This window comes from Bactrocera oleae, chromosome 5 (genome assembly GCF_042242935.1).
Source record: "Bactrocera oleae isolate idBacOlea1 chromosome 5, idBacOlea1, whole genome shotgun sequence".
NCBI classification, from domain to species: domain Eukaryota; kingdom Metazoa; phylum Arthropoda; class Insecta; order Diptera; family Tephritidae; genus Bactrocera; species Bactrocera oleae.
The window spans coordinates 68,986,737-69,010,403 of NC_091539.1; the positions used below are offsets into that span (position 1 = coordinate 68,986,737).

At 33.1% G+C, this 23,667-nt stretch overlaps 2 protein-coding genes across 4 annotated transcripts in view; one reads left to right on the forward strand and one right to left on the reverse strand.

Annotated features, from left to right (window-relative positions):
- The window catches only part of LOC106615784 (uncharacterized), a 29,723-nt gene extending 6,072 nt beyond the window's left edge, over positions 1 to 23,651 (forward strand). For all 3 annotated transcript variants that reach the window (XM_070109427.1, XM_036365563.2, XM_014232128.3), the window contains 7 exons: positions 12,972 to 14,643; positions 15,903 to 16,120; positions 16,220 to 16,372; positions 18,330 to 18,459; positions 21,222 to 21,419; positions 22,331 to 23,019; positions 23,086 to 23,651. In XM_070109427.1, the coding sequence (XP_069965528.1) occupies positions 13,122 to 14,643; positions 15,903 to 16,120; positions 16,220 to 16,372; positions 18,330 to 18,459; positions 21,222 to 21,419; positions 22,331 to 23,019; positions 23,086 to 23,553 (3,378 nt within the window). In that variant the 5' untranslated portion in view covers positions 12,972 to 13,121 and the 3' untranslated portion in view covers positions 23,554 to 23,651. The remainder of the gene's footprint in view (positions 1 to 12,971; positions 14,644 to 15,902; positions 16,121 to 16,219; positions 16,373 to 18,329; positions 18,460 to 21,221; positions 21,420 to 22,330; positions 23,020 to 23,085) is intronic.
- The window catches only part of LOC106615783 (Phosphatidic Acid Phospholipase A1), a 52,667-nt gene that overhangs the window by 28,556 nt on the left and 444 nt on the right, over positions 1 to 23,667 (reverse strand). The gene's annotated exons all lie outside the window — the stretch shown is intronic.

Consider the following 23,667-nt stretch of genomic DNA (forward strand, 5'->3'; position numbering starts at 1 on the left):
GCACACGTTCTCTTTTCCCCAAGATGCTGCTTATTTGTCGGAATGACCGATATTGGATCACTATAGCATATAGCTTCCATACAAACTGAACGATCAAGAACATGTTCGTGTATTGAAAATGTTTTCATTTGTGAAGGTTATATAGCTTCGGTACAACCCAAGTTAAATTTCCTACAAACGTAAAATATTTGCTTAAAAATTAAAAAGAGCAATGAGTCAATTTTAGTGTCAAAATAAATATTTAAATCAATAACACAATTTGCGACTTAACAACAAACATATAGACAGTTGCAAAATCGAAATTCAAATGCGTCCATATGTATGTACGTATGTATGCAGCGTGAGCGAATTTACGAATGTATGAAAATCAAATAATTCACACATAAATCTGCACACAAAATGCTGAGACGTTTGCGCAAACTCACTAACGAATAAATATGGTAAATGGAAAGGCGACAAGTGAAGTCAATAAAATACATAAAGAAAAAGTGAAAAAAAACACAACTTTTCAACTACTTCAGGCAAAATAAAGATAAAATCACTCTTCGGCATAAAATTGCTTACATACATATTTACATAAGCGCACACATTTACAAATTACTTGCATACATATATCTCTAGCTATGAGTCTCTATATTTAGAAGATGGATGTAAGTGTATACAGATTTGAAGCGCCACAACTGTAATATACTCGTACAGCTAAAAAAAACAAATTATAGCTTGGCCAAAACCAAATAGGCGGCAGCAAACCGCAGCCACAGTCAATTCATTGTTATTGTCTAAATGTCAAATAGCATTTTCTGCTTTGGCTTTTACCATATTTTTCAATTTCAATTTTTATTTTGTTGCCATCTCTTTTGTGACACATTTGCTTAATTTTTTTTGTTTAGTTGATTTTTTTTATTTTTATTTTTATTTTTTTCTAAATACAAAAAAGTAGTCGGCAATTCACGAATAAACGTCTGCAAGTGGGAATTATTAACGCAGCCAAGTGTAGCAACTTGTGCGCCAACCGGCAGACACCACTTACGGGCGGCAAACAATGAGAAAAGACGTTTTGAAAAAATGCAATCTACAAAATAGATAGAAATTGAAAAACGAAAAATGTTGTACTGCAATGTTTGGTTAACGGCGATTACACACACACACAAATATTTATGAACGCGCCTCCTTATATGTGTGTAACCTAATAAGCGCTTAAACTTGATTTGGCCGCGCCATTGATGGCCAGACTTCTACAAATGTTAATAAAAATTAATAATAATATGGTGATCAAAACAATGGACAGAAATAATAAAAAAAATTTATGTAAAAAATAATAAAATGCAAATATTAAAGTTATAGGATAGGTAAAAAGATTAATAAATGCATTTTAACTATTTGACATAAATAAAAATTATTTGATAAAACAAAAAAAGGTCATTGAAAAAATAATTTAAATATATGTATGTGTTTAGCTAAAATAGCGTTGCTAAGAAGTATGGCTATTTCTGAAAGAGTTGTCACCTAAATAATAAATTGTATTTGTTTTAATTTGTAACCGATTCAGAATAGCTTCTTTAAACCGTTATATCCACATGCATCTAAAATCCGTTTTTTTTAGAGGCATTTTATTTAAAAAAAAAAAATAATGTACATTTACAGAATTTAAAGTACTTTAGTAATCAGCGCTTCATTTTGAAAAATTTCAATACCCTTGATCCCGTAACCGATCTCCAGTAGAACACCCGAAAAATCCAAAAATCAAAAAACCATATTATTTTTACAATAAATACAATAGAATATCATTGCCGGTATGATCGAAGAAATAGTCCAAATTTTGTTTTCTAAATGTAAAATGGCGACTTTTCAAAAATTCGATTTTTAGCTGAAAAAACCAAAAATATTATCAAAAATCTGATTTCTTCGATTATTAGCTGACAAAAATATCTAAGAAGATCGTGTGAAAATTTTAAATCGGGTACAGCCGTTTCGAAGAACTTTTCCTAACCGGCTCTTAAAACAGCGTTTCGAGAAAAACGCCAAAAAAAGCGGATTACACCAAATCAAACAAATCATACAAATACACTCAAATCTCCGAAATTATTTATCGGATCCACTTTATTGTTGAAATTTTTACTTTAGCTTTATCTAGAGTAGCATTTCTGTAGTAGTTTGGTTTTTTCCAAAATGTTTAAGAATAAAGTAAAGAACATTTTTCAATGTCAAAACTGTAAAAAAGTATGTTTTCTTTAAGCGTATGAAAACTCACGGGTTTCTATGTCATTACGATAATTTTAATAACAAAGTAGATTTAAAGGCTAGGAGGTTATGTTTTCAAGTATATTTAAAAATATACGTGTATTTCTAGATTTTTATATTATTGTGTATATTAAGCATATAAGCATACATATATCTGGTTAATTATGTGCCATTTGTTAATCACAATAACTTCACCTTCAAAACTGCCTTTATTATTCAGAATTCTAAATATTTCCTGTTGCTACACATGGAGCACTACTGCTTCACATTTTTTAGATTTATATATTTCTACCTCCTTTCCTTAGTTTACGTTTTCAAATTACACCCGTATTTAATTAATTTATATTTGCTTTATTATAGACCGATAAACATATTGATATTAGCTATTTTCATATAAAGCTCACATACATATACATATGTATGCATATACCGATATTTGCACATAATTCGCGCTTTTGAATTTATTTACATAAATCGTTGTTTTCGTGACGCAAGAAAGAGGTGATAATTCAAAACTGAAACATATGCACACATACACGCATATAAACTCAGTAGGGGAAGAGTGCAAAGGTTTCGAATTATAATAATAAAAGTAGCATTTCGCTTATAACTGTCTATATGTCTTACCATCAATCATTTCCTTTTCATTTCATTTGCAAACAAAGCAATACACTCAATCACAAAAGTAAATTGACTTATGTACTCTAAACATTTGCTCATAGGCCGTAAATTTTCTGGGTGCTCTTAATTATTCATATATAACATTTTTATAAACAAATCGGGGATGTTGATTACTCTGCGCTTTCTGGTGATGCTATATATAATTATTAAACATGCTACGCGACAGATCAATTGTTTAGTTTCTGTTAGTACATATTAGATTTAAGCGAACAGTTTGCATGGCAGTTATATGCTGTAGTGATTCGATATTAGCATTTATACAGGCGGGCAAATTGATCTGGCTAAATCGACTCAGCTTGTCATGCTAATCATTTGTATATAATTTTCCTGTTGGGTGTTATAAACTACTTGGCAAACTTCACATACCCCGTGCAGGGTATAATGAAGGAAGTCATAAAGACGAACAGTTGATTTATTCATAGTGTACAAAATATTACTTTTTCCAACTGTTAAAATAAGTTCTAAGAACACTTTCAAACGTCACGTAAATAAAATTTAATGCCATTTTCTAGTTTTCACATATTTGACTTAATGCCTACTTCACACAAATTGTTAATGTTACATCATTACAGTTTTACAACTATAATTTTTTATTACATGAAGCATTCTAAATTAATAAAAAACAAAAAACAAAGCTTGTTCAAGTTCAGCTGCTGACATTGTCAGATGATGCCATCGAAAGACCGTGCGCTGACATTGAAAAATAAAAAAATATGTAAAATTCTTGGTTTTACACTGGCCCAACTGCTTGTGTGTATGCATAAATAGTAAAAAAAAAAAAGTATACAAAAAATTAAAGTAAAATAAATTTCGCTTAACCAACATAACCACGTAGCTGGAGACCAAATGTGTGCCTATATATGTTACTTTTTTGTGAAAACTTTTTAGTTCAAACGAGCGATGAGTGCAGTTTCCGACTACAAACCGAACCGGTTCATAAAAATATAAAGATTTACTTTTTGTTCTAACTAGTATTTTAACATTGTTGCTGCTGTCAACGCGCTTCACCTTATAATATAATCAATATGTTTTTAATGTTGTGTAGAATGTTACTTGAGTCTCATTTAATATAATATTCAACATGCTAATCTGCAGAGCATTTAATGCGATAAAAACAGATTTATCAAACTGTCTACAACAAAAGTTATTTATTTTATGTAAACACCAAAAAGAGTCATTAGTTTATCTTAACATAAGTATGTATGACTGTATATAGTCCGGTTATAAAAGCTTAGAATAATTTATGAGACAAAGGTGTGAAGTTTGGGGAAAGGAATAAAAGCGATTATATAAAAGGGAAAGGAAAGCAGTTTTGAATAAATAAACAGAACATACAATAATTAATAACAAAAAATATATACTATATACAAATGTATATAATAATGAAAGTTTTTTGTAGCAAATATATGCAAATGTGTTGGTGTATGTTGTTTTCGAAGGCTTTTAAAATAATATTTAGAATAAACTTTGGTTATGTTTAAAAATTATAAATTATTAAAGTATTTTAAGTAGTAAAATCGAAACTGGAACTTTGAACTTAAATTAATAATTTCTAAAGTTCATGATATTTTGTTTAATTATTATTATGTGTTTACATTTTTTTAGGAAAACACTCCCTAAAATATTTAGATATCTGCTCTCTAACCAAACCACTTGTAATGCTAAGTGTCTTAGACAAACCATTTGATTCACTTTACTCAGTTACTCATCCATGCATCCATTGATTATTCATATTGACGCCGAAAAGTAGGCAACTCTTTTAATACTCAATTTATGGCATCCTGATAAGTCGAAAATGCTAACCGTCATCAGTTTCGTTACAAAATGAATTATTCCAAAATACAGCTTTCAATTTAACTATATACAATATTGGAAATTTCAACACTGTTAATATGGAAAAGCATTACCGCAACTATTATTATTTAATGCAGAAGAAACATACTTCAGAAAAAGCGATAAGTTTACTATAACGCTTTACCATTATACACTTTAGGCTGCGGTTACATTGGTTATGTATTCGTATTAAATTTTAGTCGCAAAAATTCTTGAGAATGAGACTATTGTTATCGAATGAAAACAGTTGTCAGTTTGTTAAGAAGACTGTAGATGGTATATAAGATGAATGCATTTTTCATTTCCAAAATCAGTGCTCATACAAACTGTGAAGAACGGTCGTTTTTAAACTTTCTAAATATTTATAGTTTTATAGTGTGTATGGTTTTTGTTGGTACGTTAATTTATTTGTTCAAACTTTCGGATTGATTCCAAATATTATTAAAAATTAAAAATAACGTTAGGAATTTAATAAGTTGGCATAGTATCGTATTTCAAATTGACATTTCTGCGAATATGAAAGTAATCGATGTTGTGATATAGTACTATGCATTTGTGTAAATAAATTTTGACGCATTCGTACGCAGCTCCTCTCACATTTAAGCTTTGAGTGGTTGCAAAACTTTTATTTTCTCTAAAAACCAAACAAAAAAAATCGAATTAATAAATTGCATATTACCGTAATTACTTCTGCTTGAGTACACCTAAAAATCACTGAAACAAACATGCATTCGTCATTTCATTTAAATATGCGCGCATACAGCAATAACAAAAACGCAGTGAACAGCGAGTGACAAATAGCCACCGGGTTTAGAGGTCAACGTGATTTTCACTAACAACAAAAAATATGTTTAAGCTGAAAGCGAAACGCAACAAAAAGTCATATTTAATGCAAATTACCGCAAATTCTGCAAACAAATTAAATAATTGTAGTAAATTTAAGCTTTAAAAATGCCAAGTGTCACTCCAAATACTAAGGCATGAGCAGCAGCAACAACAAAAACAAATTACTGAAATTAAAAACTTGAAAATTGTTTTTGCTGGCGCTGCAATTCTTAGCCGTAAAAATTGCACACACCCTTCCTTAGCTCAGCTTAAAAACGTTTCGTGTGCATTAAGTATGTAAATATTTCAGCGTAAATAATTTAGATTCAAGTGCAAGGCATTCAGTTGACGGCATTGATGATAAAATCTGACAATGATGACAGATACACAAACATGCAAATAGATCTAGATGGTCAGCTCCATATATGAAGTACTATTTATATGCAGCTGTATGGTTTACAAATAATAAAAATTAATTTAATATTTAATTATTTAATATTTTTCTTATTTAACGCTTTATACTGTTTTAATAATTTATTAAGTTTATGGAACACATGCGTTTTCAGCTGCGAGTTATACGAAAGTTGAATTTCGTTATTTTAATTTAAAAAATATTTTTATAAAAAATAATTTATAAAAGCGCTACTAATTGACGTTCGCTATTAAATATCAAAAAAGTATATATGTATATTTCATAAAACTTTCTGCACGCATTAAAATCATCTGCATAGCGAATTTATTACATTGAAAAGCTTTAAAATGAAAGCAAGGCAGTGCGAAATTAATGTGAAAGAAAGTATTTCGTAAATGTTTGACCATTACAAACAATTATTTTCAAATATGCCACCATTTACTCGCATAGGCAAAATGCCTCAAGCGTAATGCTGTCGAACTAACGCGGAAAGGCGAAAGACCTTCAACAACAGCCAATTGTAATTGTGGAAAAAAAACTAAGTCACTGTTTAGTCATTAAATTGTCAAAAAATACTCTCACCAACACATATATACAAACCTACTCATGTATAAAAACCAACGCACAGTTATAGCGTAAAATGTCACCTGCTTGGCTGAAATACACTCGGATGACTTGTCATTTTGGCACTTATTTCATATAAAAAAATATATATTTTTTTTTATTTTCACAAATTTTTGCTTACGGAAATGAAATTTTTATATAATATGCATATATGTATACCTGTAAGTTCACCACATTGTGTGCACTTTTTATTTTGACAATTTATATAAGTAAAGCATTTGGAGCACGTGTTTCAGTGGCGATTATATGTACTTATGCCATTAGTGTTATTGGTCTGTCAACAAATAGATTATTAATAAGCTTAAAAATATTAGCAATGGACTGAATTTGATAGATTGAATGAGAACTTAAACGGTAAAATCTGAAGTAGTTTAGTAGTGCAGAGAAAAATAGATTTTGGTGTCGATTTTTATGCTCGTCATGTTCTGTATAAGAAACCATCACAGAATTAGTACAGTAGGTCAAATCGATATTTTCATGCATTAAGCGATTGCTGTTGCGCCTTATATCGGGAATATTACAAACAAAAAAAGCAAAAAAAAAAAAAGAAAAGAATACTTCGGCTGCACAGTTACAATTATTAGAGCGTAAAAGTGTATAAAAAGATCTTTACGTTGATTTTGATCGATCAGTTTGTCAGTAGTGATCCGATCTGAATAATTTGTTCGGAGGTTGTAGACCTAATTTTGATAATAATCCGTGACAGATATCTTTTCAAAACAAAAAAAGTTTTCCATACAAAGACTTGGTTTTGATCGATCAGTTTATATGACAGCTATATAGTGATCAGACATCGGTGGTTTCGGCAAATGAGCTGCTTATTGGAGAGGAAAGGACGATATCTCAAAAACTAATTCTAGTTAGCGTCTATATACCAGAGACAGACAGATAATCAGACGGACATGGCTAAATCGACTCAGCTTGTCACGTTGATCTTTTATATACATATATATATTTGTATGGGGTCTTTGACGTTGCCCTCTGGGTCCGGCAAACTTAAGGTTTTTTCAAACAGTTGGCAACACTCATCAAAAATTACTTGCAGCTGCAGCCTGCTTAAATTAGTCATATTAAAATGATTCTATAATTCTATAAAATATTTTAAATTAAAAAATTTAAAGGTGACAAACATACACAAAAAATATTTTTGGCGTTAAGCTTTATTTAACACTTTAACGTAATGCTCCTTTTTTAGTATTTTTTTTATTCCAAAAATGTTTCCAACATAAATTTTAAAATAGTTGGCAACAATAATTTGTTTCACATTATCTTACCGAAACTTCCTAAAAATTATACAAATCTGTTAAGCCCACACCATCAAGTCATATAATTTTGTTGCAGTTGCTCGATTTTACTTTCTTGCGTAAAAAAAGCTTCGCTTCAAAATATTTTGAACTTTGAACGAACAATATTGCTTCGTAAACTTATTATAAAAGAGACGAATCTTCGCAGACAGCAATAAACGAAATAGGAGATAAGCGAAATTATTCTTATCTACGTTCGTATATTCCTATATATGTATGTATGTATGTATATTGTATATATATACGAGTATATATACATATATGCTTTTATTTCAAAACATCTGTGATAGTTATTTTAAAGCAGTTTCAATAATAATATATCGAAATCAGCACAAATTAGCAAATCAATTTCTACAGTTTTATCCGCCTTTCACATAATCCAATATCCGAACGTGCCACAATTACCATAATTTATTACACACATACACACGTATACATAAAATTAGGTTGGTTATATTTTATTCTGCTAGAATAATCGCATTTTTATGCTCGCTTATTAAATCATAAAATAAAATTACTTAAATAGCTCGCAGTCATGAGAACCAAAATTGCAGGCACCGCTAGGGCATGACATCATTATATAATAAAATACTGAACACTGAACACCGAACACCGAATTACTTAGATTCGACTATAACGGATAATCACATTAAGCACGTATTTGTAAGCGCAATTATCTGAATTTGAAGATCATTAATGTCAATTAGACTAATACCAATGGAGTGATCCTTCTTGCTAAATGGGGAAGGAGGCGGGGTGAAATATGAACAATCTAATGAAATTTGTACAAAATTAAATAATTTTGACATAATGCTTATTTTAATAGACATACATGTGTGTTTGTAAGCATATGTATGTGCATATGTGTGGCTGTGTGCAATTTTATTTTTCCCGTCAAAGAACGTTTTGCTGCTTGAGAGATTATGATCAGTATAACAAATGTGTCTGCTGACATGACGAACTCGGATGTGGCCGCTGCTGCTGACGCGGCTGTGGCGGAGAACGTGACGCGCTTGACGCGAATAAGAGCAGCAATTATGTCTAGCATTATTTGATTATGCGATTTGTTGCTATTTTGTTGTTATTGTTGTATTTTTATATTGATTTCGATTAATATACGTTTTTTCTTCTATTTGTCGTTTGTTTGGTTTTTTCTTCAACTTTGTGTTATTGCTTTTATTGTGCTAATCTGCAATATACTATATAAGGCCGCTCGTTTGTGTCTTAAAGTCGTCTAACTTGTGTTTGCCTTCCTGAATAATGAATATTTAATGCGCGTTTTTGATGATGATGGCACAAAGCCATGTATGAAATGAAAAGTACAAATACTCGTCAAGTATTCTGAGAGGTAAAACGCATAAACACACACATGCGAGCATGAATACAGATTTATTAGCAGCAAATGAATTTCGCGTGTGCAAATGGAAACGAATCTTCAATTCTACGCGGCATCGCAAAATTCAACGCGTGTGAGAGGAAGTGCGTGTTTTTTTATTTTTCTATATCAAAGTGCAGTTATATTATATATGTAGATCTTGCTCAGGAGCAACCCTCGCCATACCACTTAACGTGCGCATCCAATTCAGATTTTGCGACAGGCGTTTAATATTAGTCACACTGGAGAATGGATATAGAACGCGAAAAAGAGAGAAATCGTTTAGTTAAGTTTAGTTTTGAGCAATTAACAGCCGAAATTGTAGCGAAGTGTTTGTGTATGATAGATCTGAGTAATATTTTGTATTTTATATTTATCTTTAACGTATCTACCCAGTGAGGAAAACATGTCTCGGCGCATATAAATTAATTGCGACAATGGCAAACCACACCTGTTTTATTATATTATAATTGTTATTTCTTTCTAAGCCATTTATATGTTTGTATATAATTGAGTTAATGCAGTCGCAACAACAACTCAAGGTCATAGCAGAAGAAAGCCGGTTGCAGTGTACTGTGTCTACTTCGCCGCCAGTAACAAGCTGCCGATTGTTGTGCATTTATTGCTTTTGAAAGAGTTTTGCTGCCTTTTTTGTTTTTTTTTGTTTTTTTTTTGTATACTTCGATTAGCGCTCCCAAAGCAATTCATTATCGAGCGATGCAGCCACAATGTGACAATAACAAAGGCTGCTTTATTCATAAATTTGATAATGGTTAGTTCACTTGTTTAACGCTTTTATAAAACACAGTTTCTTAGTAGTGGTTTTAGTTGCTATGTTGACGCTAGCGTGGCTCTCACGCTGCTCTGTTTTAGGCTAAAGCTCATACTAAGCATAAATAAATTTAAAGTTAATTAGAAGTGGTACACAATACAATTTTGCTTACATCATTCATTTGATTGTATTTTAGTCGAAGCAATTGAAATAGTTGATTCGCAAAAAGTTTGTCAATAGATTGTTCTCTCTAACAAAAGACTTAAGCAACGAACTTGCAGTGTTAGAATCGAGCATACGTTGATTAGAATTGATGTTTAGTTTGTAAAAATCAGAAAGAAAACTGAACTTAGTGAAGGGTTTTAACTTCATTTCACTTTAAAAAAATGTATTGCACAAAATTTTGTTGTAAAAAATATTGCTTTTAATTTAATAATATTTTTAAAATTTTTCATGCTTACATAAACTTGAAATTAGTGTTTGCCTTCAATTAGCAAACCTTCAATATTTTTGTTAATGGCTTTATCGGCACGCTTAATTTACAAACTAATAAAATATTATTGTGATTTGTCAATAAACTAGCTTAAGCAAAATAAAATGGGTTTTCTTCGATGAAGAACTTTATTATGTCAAAATTTATTTTTTATTTTTTTATCTATAAAAACTTTAATTTACCAAAAACTTACTATTTTTCTAAAGACAAAAATAAATTTGTGAAAAATTACATACAGTTATGCTTTTATTTAATAAAAATACCATAATAATTTCATTGCTAAAATTTTTAATTTAATAAAAAATCGTATATAGCTTTGATTGGTCTCTAAATATAATATATCATATGTTTATATCTCCACGAATAAGTCTATATAAACACGTTTGCCAAGCGGTACTTCCAAATTATGTCAATCGAAACAAGTTTTTCTGAGCCACTAACAACAACATGTTTTCAAATATAAATTGAGAAATTTTACCGGCTATCGGCAATCAATCATTAAAACCAAAACAATAAGAAATGTAAATAATGTACAGATCTTAAGTTACCAAAAATTGGCAGACAGAGAAGCGTCCAAAAATTGGCAATGCTTCGCAATAGGCTACATTTATGCATAAAAAAATTATAAATCTATTAATATGAGAAATATTATATAAGTGAATAATGAAGAGTTTTTTATTGTTTATCATTTTTTTTTTCATTTAGAAAGCAATCATCAAAATTTGTGCTAACCATTTGTGTTAACCATAAAAAAATTTATAAAATTCGGTGTTTAGCGTAGCATTGAATACAAAATTTGTACATTCTATGAAGGCATGTCATCACAGCGCATCTAAAAAGCATTGCGCATTAATCATTTTGAAAATACGCACATATGTGCATACTTTTATTGTCTCGTTAATACCGCTAAGCCTCCACTCGCTGACAATTTTCAAACATTATTTATGAATATGAGAATTTATGGCCGGTTGCTGCACATTTTTACGTGTAAAAAATTAAATAAATCAAAACAAAGCAATACCGCTATGTACTAAGCATGTGTGTCGGTGTGTATGCGCATGTAGATGTGTTTGTTATCTCACAGAAAACATTTTTAAAGCAGCCAAGTTGAACGAAGAAATCACAAATGCAAAATAGAGTGCATAGGTATTTCTTCGTTGTTGTTGTTGCTGTACAATATCGCTATGCCGGACCGGCTCTCTTGTCCCAGCAATGCGATCGTCTGTTGCAGTTACTGATTTTTTTGTTGGCTTAGCTGCGCATGCGTTTATTACATTCGAATTTAAATTTTTAAATTGATTTGGATGGTCAAGGTTAGACAAGGCATTTTGTTGTAGCCATATGTTGTTAGATACATAGATATATTGTTTTATGCTGCCGACTGACCGCAGAACAATTGCGCGCGGCTCGTGTGGCCGCAGTTAGCTCTGGGCTAAGTAAATTAGTTCTGTTGTTTAAAGCACTTGCATACATTCACATAAGCAATTTCATGTGTGTGAGTACAGGTACACATATAATGCTCTCAGAGAAGTCGTTTTAGTTCCGAAGTAGTTAAGATATAGTCGGGTCTAACCACGTTTAAAATAACTTTTTGAAAATTTTGACGAAGAGAAAGATATATGAAACTTTAACCGATTTGGTGATCACATTAGATTGTTGAAGCACTAATCATTTATTTTGAAAACTAACAACGATAAAAAATAAAATAAAAAACACCAAAAAACGTTAACTTCGATTTCACCGAAGCTATAATACCCTTTACAGAACTTTATTTCGATCGTTCAATTTGTATGGCAGCTATATGATATAGTGAACTAATCTGAACAATTTCGGCAGATAATACATTGTTGCCTTAAAGAATAATCCATGCCAAATTTCGTGAAGATACCTCGTCAAATGAAAGAGTTTTCCATACAAGCACTTAATTCTGATGGTTTAGTTTGTATGGCAGCTATATGCTATAGTGGTCCGATGTCGGCAAAGGAGCAGCTTCTTAGTAAGAAGAGGACAAGCTTACAAGAGTTTTTTATTTGGCAAATATGATAAAATAGCTTAAGTCAACTTAAGCCAAAGGGGCTATTGTAGTTATTTTGTTCCAGTTATTCGAGACTCGATATTTTGTTTCAACTGAGACACTAGCTTAGATTCCGTATTTCGATATTACAAAAAATTATATACCTACAAAATATATGCACCACTTGTTGCTAGAAATTATTATGCCTAACTTAGCTTGAGTTGACTTACGCTACTTTAAGTTTTAGCCAGCTATTTTTATGTAATAACTTTAATTTTGGCAAAATTGCAGGTATATATGTACATATTTACAACAAGCTATAGGTACTAAATCAACATATATATAAGTCACAACATTCTTAAGGCCCATCTTTAAACCATTTTTCGTTTCGTTTCAGTTTCAAACGACACTTTGTAAGGAAATTATGAACCAATTGGTCGAGTAAAGTGAATATATAAAATAAAAATAATAAGTAATATTGGAAAATATTTACCGCTACAAAGAGTGTATAAATAAAAGTGCATACAAAAAACAAACAAAAGATAAGATGTTATTCGTGAACGCAAACACACACAAAATGAGTGATCTACGACTACATTTTACAACCATTTCGCTGACATTTGTCATCCTCGCAATGCTAATCGTTTACAGTCAACCGTCTAGCGCGGCGGATTACGACGGCGAAGGCGGAGCCAGCGAGCTCGGCTCCGCGGGCGATGACGGTGGTGGCGGGGGCCTCAATAGTGAGGTATTGAGCGGTAATGATGAAATTTATGAAACCGCCGTGCTGCAACAAGACATGAATGAACATGCGAAGCGCCAAAAGCTTATGGAAGAAATGCAGGAGATGACAGAGCTAGAAGAGAATGTCGATTCTGCTGCAGCACCCACAGCCGCCACCTCGGCACAGCCTTATGATATGAGCAATGAGTCTGTGAACACGATAAGAGCGCAAGCGCGCATAGATGACGTTATGACCGACTCTCAGGAGATCGAAATGATGGACAGCAGTACTTTAATGAACGGTAGTGCAGCCCGAACGCCCATAGCATTGCCACCGACTGTATTGCCGAACTCAATGAGCACAATGATACCCGCCTATGTGCGTCATGGTAAAGCTGAACAATTTCCGCGTACCATCAGCGGTGGCAGCGTGTCGGTTGAGGAAGCAGACGCCAATGTCTCAGCTTCTGATTATGTGGAAGATGAGGAGCATATGAATGTGCGCTCACAGGAAGCTCATAAAATCGATCCGATCGCAATGAAATTATATCACCACAGCGACGCAGATGCGGAAGATAACATGCTGAAGGATCAGCAACCCGCGCCACCCTCTCTGCACCAACAGCAGCAGCATGTGGCGCCACCGCAACCGCGCACACAGCAATTACACCCGAACAGCTCGGACGAGGACTATTATGAAGACCCACAGGATAGCTTGGAAAAACTACAATTGCATCAGCACAAAGGCAGCGTAAGGCCAACAGTGGCGCCCGCCTTACCACTAACACCGTCACCGCCTATCGCAGCACAGCCGAAGTCAGTGTCCGACGTCGATGCAAACCAAATTGCCCATACCAATGCTGCGCGTCTGCAACCAGCTGTGCCACAGGCACGTGGCGCCGCTTGGACTACAAGTGGCACGCTAATGGACGCCGCAGCTACACCAACAACGGTTGCAATACCGGTATTCGGCGAGAACGCAATCGATGCCATCACACCAAACATTGCCGCAACCACCAGCTCAGTCATGGCAACAGGTTTTGATACAGAATCGGCAGCAGCAGCAGCAGCTGCTGCTCTTTCCACGACAATGCAAACACCAACAACAGCAACAACAATACGCCCAGCAGGTAAGCAGGGCAAACAAATAAATATATCGCGCGGCCGTAAACTGCTGCCACACGAACAATTACGCAACTACATCGAAGATGCGTACATACGAATGCCGCTAGCCGTCATCGTGGATCCGTCGGCAGATGCGCTGGAGAAGACGAAGGCGCTGTGGCGTGAAGCTCTACGCACTAATATAAATATAAAAATTGTGCTCGTCTCGCTGAATGCCTCAGGTAAGTAAACGTAAATGTAATCGTAAATACAGCCTACAGTTGCATACATATATCCACATACATACACATATGTGCACAAGCTCGTACGTGTGGTGGTGTATGTAATCACTTTGAGCTTGAGTGATTGTTTGCTTGTATGAATGCGAGATTGCGCCAGATTTGTATGGCAATAAGTGGAGTGGTTTAGTATAATCGCTTTTAATGGCGTGCTTAGCGAGCGCCAGGTGCTCCGCAACAATTTCGGAAATATGTCTACGAAATATTTCGCATTCATAGCAATTAGTCTATAAAAGCAAATAACTTGCTTGTGATTCTTAAGTTTTCAGTATTTGGCATTTTATCGGTTAAAAAATTTATAAAATTTTAATTACAAAACCCCCAAATGCCAAAACATTTGAATGAATCATGACTATCTCAGGCAATCCTTTCCTGCACAGCAACGATATTTTCTGGTACAAAAGAGAGAGAGCAAAAACGTCATGTCAAAATTAGTTGTACCAGCTTTTTTAGGTGCTAAAAACTAACGCTTTCTGCCCATGCACAAAACCACAAATGTACGAAGCAGCACACATAACAGAACGTCATTCAATTTTTTTACTTAATTTGAACTTTTCCAGTTGCAGGAATTAAATGACTATGAAATGTTTTCCGTAAAAATAAAAATTATTTGTATTTCTGTAGTTTAAAATATTTTTTATAATCTCGGTTTGAAAAATAGATAAAATTTTGTAATATCGTATAAAACGCCTAAATCTTGGGCAAAGTGAACAATAACAAGGATCATCATTATTCTTTTCCATATTTTAGAGCACATCAGTCTAAAATCAAAAATGTAGGAAGCAGCCCACGTAGTAGAACGTAACTTAATTTGATTATCTAATTGATGCTTTTCCGCGCTTTATGCATATTATAGCTTAGAAAAATTTCCGCTGAAAAATTTTCCTTTGAAACTGCAATGTAATGTTTGCTATGAGTCATAAAAATAAAACAATACAAATTTTACAATCAAAAATCACAAAAATTTAGCTAATGGGGTGATCATCTATTATATTCAAATGCGTGGAAGCGTTTGTGAATATTTTTACACACTACCTACCGAAAAGTGAGGTTACGTTATAACATACGCTTTCTTCAACTCCTTTAACTATGCTTAAGCAATACTTAACTGAGTTGCTGTATGCTGCTGGACATATTAATTATTATTTAAGTCTGCAGAATAATTTGAAACAATCGTAAATTAATATAAAATTATTTTCTAGGTATACCGGCCGCCTATAGCTTCAATAATACGCGCCAATTTCTGGCCGGTTTGAACAGCATCAAGGTGAAAGATGGTGGCAATTCGTTTGTCGGCATTGTGCATGCTTCGGAATTGGTGCCATACGACAGCGCCGTCTTCATATCAACCGCAGCGATACCGCCGCACACTGAACTGGTGCAAGATGCCGCCATAACGCTGCTAAAAAAGCGCATTAGGGTTAGTAAGCGAGCAAAGTATTTTGTTTTTGATTTTTTTATTTAATTTCAAATTTAACATTTATTTAAAATTTTACGTTGAATCGCTTTAATGCTACAGCTCTACCTCATCTGGTACGGTGAGCGTTCGGCTAGTGAAAACGAGACACAAGAGGCCGTAGGCGGCATACTCGGCGAGGTGGCCATACGTTCGGGTGGCGAAGTACTGCATCTGGTGGGTAGCGAAAACTCGCAGGAGCTGGAGGGCAGCACGGTAAGCGCATATTTCTCTAACACATACACACACACACACACGCATATATGAGACATGTCACAAAAGGAGCGCCTTTCCCCACTCTCATTCAGCGGTCTATGTACCGCTATACGAGTAGAGTGTAGCGGGTAATTGATTGATTGATCGCAAACGAGTTAACAAATGTGCCATCGTGTTTTTTTTTTGTTATCTTTTTCTTTTTCCACTTCTTGTCAAGCGGTGCGCAAATTTAATTGCGACTTGTAATTATAATTGCTTATACAACGCTCGCCGCTGCTGCTGCAGTACCTTAGTTGCTAAGTAGTGTAGTTTTTCTTTTCCAATTACAAAACAAGTACAAGTTTTCAAATGCAATATTTATTATAAACATTGTTGTTGTGCGCAGCATAGTGAAAATGGCAGAAAATCACAACTAAAAGCTAAAAACTTGTTTAAATGCTAAATACCACTGTTAGCCATTAATAGCGCTGCCACTGCTGCTACAGATTGCCGGCTGCTTGCGGTTGTGGTTGGGGTTGCGCACTCAACTAGTTAGTTATGCAGTTTTGATGGCAAGCGCGAAATGGTTCAAGTCACTGAACAGTGGCAAATTTTACAAAAAACTTTAATGAAATGCAAGTGACAAGTATTTTCACAGCAGATGACTCTTCATTTTAAATTTGATTTAAAAAAATATAAAAATTTGTAGCATTACAATTGTAGTAATTATGGCAGTTTTGTTGTTGTGGTATTTATAGTAATTTTAGAAATTGGCTCCCTCGAGCATGTGTACCCAACTTTGATAGATCGCAAAAATTGTGTTGTTGTCTTTGCCAAAGGCTTCATAAGTACACTTTTCGATTCAAAGCAAATAGATTTACTTTGAAGAACCGATTGCATTGGCATTTATTTAGACTTAAGAATTTTCAGGTTCAAAATTTCTATTTACGATAAATTAATAAAAATAGTGCATAATTGGTGAAGTTATAATCAAAAACCTTTACATAAAAACTAAATTAGCAATTAAAAATGCTGGTGAATGGCACAAGGGTGCGAAATCGAGGTTTAACCAACACAACACTGAATGACGACGGTGTAAACCTAGCATTAGGTCAAGCGATATAAAAGCGAAATTTGAGGTAAAAAAACACTGGTAATTAAATACGTTGTCATTTGGAAAATCAACGCACCATGAAGTTGGTGGAAAACGCTTTGCAAACGAATTGAAAGCGAGCGCTTGGCTATAAAGCACACATGCATATTTTGTAAATTTTTATACCCTGAACAGGGTATATTCAGTTTGCCACGTAGTTTATAACATCCAGCAGGAAACGTCGAAGACTTTATAAGGTATATATGGTATATAACTTATCAGCGTGACAAGCTGAGTCAATTTAGCCCTATGCGTCTGTCTGTCCGTCTATATATACGCGAGCTAGTCGCTCAGTTTTCGAGATATCAATGTAAAATTTTGCATACTTCCTTTGCTCTCCAAATATCTGCTCATTTGTGGAAATCGCGGATATCGGACGACTATAGCATATAGCTGCCATACAAACTGAACGAACAAAAAAAATCTTTCTTTATGTGCAGGGTATTATAGTTAGCTTTGCTGCAGCTGAAGTTAATGTTTTTTCTTGTTTTATATTGCATTGGCAAAGCGCAGAATATGATATGCGAACTCAAAAGCGTGGAATATACATACCTATATGTATATATCTATATACATATAGCATATAATGAAAACGAAATGAATGCCATGGAAAATATGTACTTTTTTAACTACTTTTTTTTGCATTCATTGGAAACCAGGTTATGGAACGTCAACAAAGTGAAGGGTGGCAACCATTAACTCATGAACAAATTGTACGGGTTGACAATTTTTAATAATCTTGACTTTGAGCGCACATTTTCGGTTTATTTTAAAATAAAAAGTAATAGCAATTTAATCAAATACTATTTATTTTCTCGCACTCAGCTAACACTGGTCGCTGACGCCTATGTGGGCATACAGGAAGTGGATATACCGGTCGATACGACCCTTTCCAGCTTACACGTCAAAATCGATGCACCCATGCGGTCAGCTACGCTGGAGACGCCCAACGGTGGTTAGTTAACACATACATCACATACACGCACGTTTACACAAATTTGCACAACAACAACAATAACTAATTTATACAAATATCAAATACGTTCAAGTTGACTAATATACAATACTTATGTTTAGAGAAGCAATCTATTGCAGCGCTTTAATTCCTTAAGCAATAACACTATGCGGCTACTAAAAACAGCACAATAAACATGAAAATGGTTTGTTGAACTTCTATTGTGTCCTTGTCCTGTTTGTCCAATATGTCACTACTAATATACACTTCCAGAAAATTGTAAACTGTGAATTGGAGCTTTAAATGAAAGCATTTCACCATAACAATGTTAAGCTTTAATGTAATCGGTATACATAATATACTGTTAAACTTATTAAATATACAAATATATATTTATTTTAAAACATAAAAATTAAAAACAAAAAGCAGATAGTGTTAAGAAGTGCTGCTGAAATGAACATTTCGTTACACTGTGCGCCAGCTACACTAGTGTGCGTGTAAATTATGACTTTGATTAACATTAGTTATTAAGTGTGTTTATTATTTCGAGCTACCTTATAACCGTCAAATGTAAATATGTCTATTTATTTACATATAACATATACAATATAATTCATACTGAACTGTTTTATAATTTTTATATTTACGTTCGTATGTTCTGTTGTGTGTCATTACTGTTAAATATGTCGAAATTAATAGAAACTATTTTTTTATGGTAGTATTTTATATCGTAGTACAAACCGTATATATAAATAATATGCATATACATACATAGCACATATGTACATAGTGCATATATATTTACATATGTATATATGTAGAAAACAATTATATACCAATGTATATTACGCATAACGTAGAAAGCTACATTATATATTTTTATAAATGTTAAACGTATAATCTGTGTTTAGTTGTTTAAGTGAAAATTAATAAATAAATAAATAATATAATTTTTTTATGTAAGTCATTAGTGAAATAATAATAAATGTTTTTTTTTTATTATAACCACTAAATATTAGTTTAAGTGCTTAACAAATACAAATGCTTCAATTTTAAGCTGTTTTGTCTGTCAAACGTAAGTACAAAATTTGTTTGTTTGTATGTTCGCAACAATGGACTAAGTACATACTTGTATGTATGTATATCTGCACTTTGTATATAAATATATTTGCACTTTGTCCCGTTTAACTACATATAAATTCATAATATAACAGCAGTCACACATTAAAAGCTCACCCGCTGCATTTAAATATGCACATATATCAGTGAATTCACATACACATATGTACGCACTAAATGTTTCAGATAAAAACATTACTCAATTTAAAATAATATTTGTATTACACATATGATTCATTGCTCTTAACATCACATTATATTATTTTTACACTGTATTTGGAGAGATTTTTTCAAATTCATTATATTTCCCAAAAGTGACACTATTCTTCAACGTGAATCTAATATGCGAAATCGCATTCAATTTTGGGTAAAGAATTTCAAAACAATTTGTTATATTTGAAAAACTGACTAGTTAACGAATTCGTAAATTATTCTGGCAATTTTAATATAATTAATTAATTGTATATCTGTTGAGTTAATATAAAACGTTTAGTGCTGGTCTAAACCTTAGCCTACCTATAACGACATCTAACACAGAAGGTCCTTATCGAACTTTTGTATCCTTTACAGTGGGGTGTAATAACACAATTAATTGAAAAATACTACATTAAATTGAAAAATTACCATTTTTTCTATTTAAACAATCGAAAAATTTTAATAAATCGATAAAAATTAAAAAAATTAAATATATTTAAAAAATTTATTTTATACTCCAGCAACATGCATATAACGGAAGTAAAAAAAGGCAACTGCATTCACACATGTATATGTATGAATGCATGTACATATATAAAATCAAGTTGACAGCAAACATTTTTGGTACGACTAAATAAAAATTTACTGGTTCAATTCATTCACGCTGCACTATCACAATAATTAATATACACATAATAATATGTATATAGAATATATGAACAATATATAATGCGGTAAGAGCCCGGCATTACATACAATTTATGTAGACATAAACTACGTAGTATATTGATTGGAACACCTTTAATAAATTATGGTTCCCTTACCTAATTTCGGTTAGCAACTCCTTGTCTAACCTCGAGTTTTTTGCAAGATATGCGGGTTCAATATGCTATTTTACCCTATGACATTATTTTTGAATGTTTTCATCTACTTTGAAGTGCTTCATATATCACTGTTTACTTTGTCCACGATTCACACAAAAAAAGTTATAACACAAAACACGAAAGAAATCTGTTCAACTTGTTTTTGCTGTTTGAGAATTTACTAACAGCTGTTTACTGCACAATAAACGCATATGTCAGTAACAGCTGACTCGTTAGTTAAAGTTGCCAGATAAAACTTTTGGAGTTTTGTTTGGTAATTCAATAAATTAGTATATTTTTTTCATAGAATTTCAGAATTGGGTTATAAACAATATTTTAAATTCACGTTTTCTAATTATGCACTCAATTTAGTAATATATTATGTAAATATATTAAAAATGTATTTTTCACAAATAAACTACGACACAATAATTAACAAATAACAAGATTCGTAATTCCAACATCTTTACTTAAAATAAATATGAGACAACTGTAATAACTTTTATATTTTGATTGACTCACACTTTTTGTCATCTTCGGACTATACAACTGAAATTATTTTAAATCTTTTCTCGCTCACAACAGATATTAACTTAAGAAAGCTTGTGAAGTTCAGGTCACTTGTTCTTACACTTGGAGCGGATGACAGTCGATTAGATGCTTACGTTCCTCTTAATAAACTACGTAAGGCCACTGTTTACAAATTGAAAGTGGTACCGGAATCCTTAAACGATGAGTACAGTGTATTTGTGCGCGCCGAACGTAAATCAGATCTTTTTTTGGGTAAGTAACATCCCAAAGTTAGGAAGTTTGTTTGTATGGAGCGTATGATACCCGTTATTCCTTCACGCACAAGGTATAAAATTATACTAAATTCAAATGAAGAACGCACACATTTGTGGAAGATTAGGAATCTATAAGTTTGAATAAAAGTAGTCGGTTGAACTGACGCAACTGGTGCATAACACTGCATACATAAATATAAATGTTTAAGTATTTATTTCAGTACATACATACATATGTGTACTAATTTAGCATTGAAAACTCATCCGAGAAGACTTGTCGGAATTTATGATAAGCATGTTATATTTCAATATGCATTGATAACATATTCACCCAGGATTGAAATGATTAAATGAGGACAGTGTGGAAATTTTGAAATAAAAGAGGAAATATATGTATGTAGATTATATTAGAATTAAAATAAATTGCTACAGAACTAGAAAATAACCAAATAAATAAGACTACAAAACAGTTTGGAAGCATCATACAGTTACGTTTACAGCGACGTCAATTTATTTCCTATGTAATCGGATTATTATTATCAGAGATAATTATTATTTATTACAAGCACAAGCCCATAGGTATTTCAAAATACGCTAGAATTAACCACTTTACAATGACGTAGTGTTGTTTAATTAATATTCAAAAAATTGAGATAAGGATGTACGTAACTTCCATAAAAGTACATTAATAATTATGACTGAAATAAGTGAAATGCGCAAGTTCAATTTTTATATGTATATCAATGACTGCAATTGAAATAATCATAATTTAAGCTTATAACCTTAAAGGCAGGAAGCTAAACTTTTTCCTCATTGATATTAGGGGTGTGAAGTACTTAGCATCAGTAAATAACCGACTCCTTTTTGACTTAGTTTATAAGTTATACTTTACAATGTCATAATTTTCAGATGATCTCATTAAACGCTTCGATCCGTATTTCGTGAGTGATCAAAACACTTATCCTGTAAGTTTATATGGAGCGCACTTAAATAGTTTATCGGAAACCTCTCCTGTGAAAACACACAGTGATTTACGTTTTGGTAGCAATGTAGAACTACAAGCAGCATCAGCTGAAACAGCAATAACAGGTAATTCGGATGTTACATTTCCGAAGGATGAAGTGGAGACATTCTCCGACAACGAAATACATAGCAATCGACCGGACACACCAACAAACAATACTGGAGTGCCTACATCAATCGTTAGTGTAAATTATAAATATAACGGTATGCCCCGGGGAACAACAGGCACTTTATTGCAACGCGACACAACTAAAATCGAAATGGGCCTACAATCACAACTACTTCTGGCTCCAGGTATGTTGGGAACGCTGGAGTTTGAAGTGACTAATACTCGCACCGAAGCTGTATATCACAACATACAGGTGATTGACGAAAGACGTTTTCTTTTGCGCCTCAATCCGCAAAGCATATTTTTGAGCGCTGGTGAAATGGCCAAAGTTATCGTAACCGTTTTAATACCGAATGGCACTCCTCAGGGAACCACAGATAAAATTACATTCACTTGTCATGGTGGCGGTACGACTAGTCTATCTCTTAACTTGAAAGTGGTCAGCTCAACTACAGTTGACGTACAGGTAGGCACATATATTATGCATATATACATAGAATAGAATGTTCTAAGCATTGTACTTTTCGTACAGGATACCACGGCACCTTCCATTTCGTGGACTTTTGGCAGTCGTTGTGATAACGTTAATGCACAGTCAACTGATTGCGCGGAACGCTTTTGGACATTAGACATAACCGCCCAAGATTGCCAATCAGGCATATTACGTTTGCAAACCGTGCCTTCCACTGGACTACTGTACCGGAATAGTTACACTGTTGCCTCTACAGAACCCTTGAAAGCTACGTATATAGCAACATGTTGCGAACCAAAAGTTGCACTTACAGCATTCGATGTCACGGGCAATCAACGCTCATACAACATAGATGTACGCGATCTTGTGCTCACTGAAGCTTCAATAGCTGCAATAGTGCTAGGTGCATTGCTGCTGCTTCTTTTAATAATTCTGTTGATTTGGGCAATTGTTTGGTGTTGTCGGAGACGTCAAGTTTCACTCGATCTACCCACGTACCGCTCTCACTCCACACGTAGTATGGAGTAGAATGTGAAAATCGAGAAATTATTTTAAATATGTATGTACATAAGTTTGTATCCACTTTTAAACGAAATAAAGCACAAACCTTAGATTTCCTAAACTTATTCTATTGGTAACACA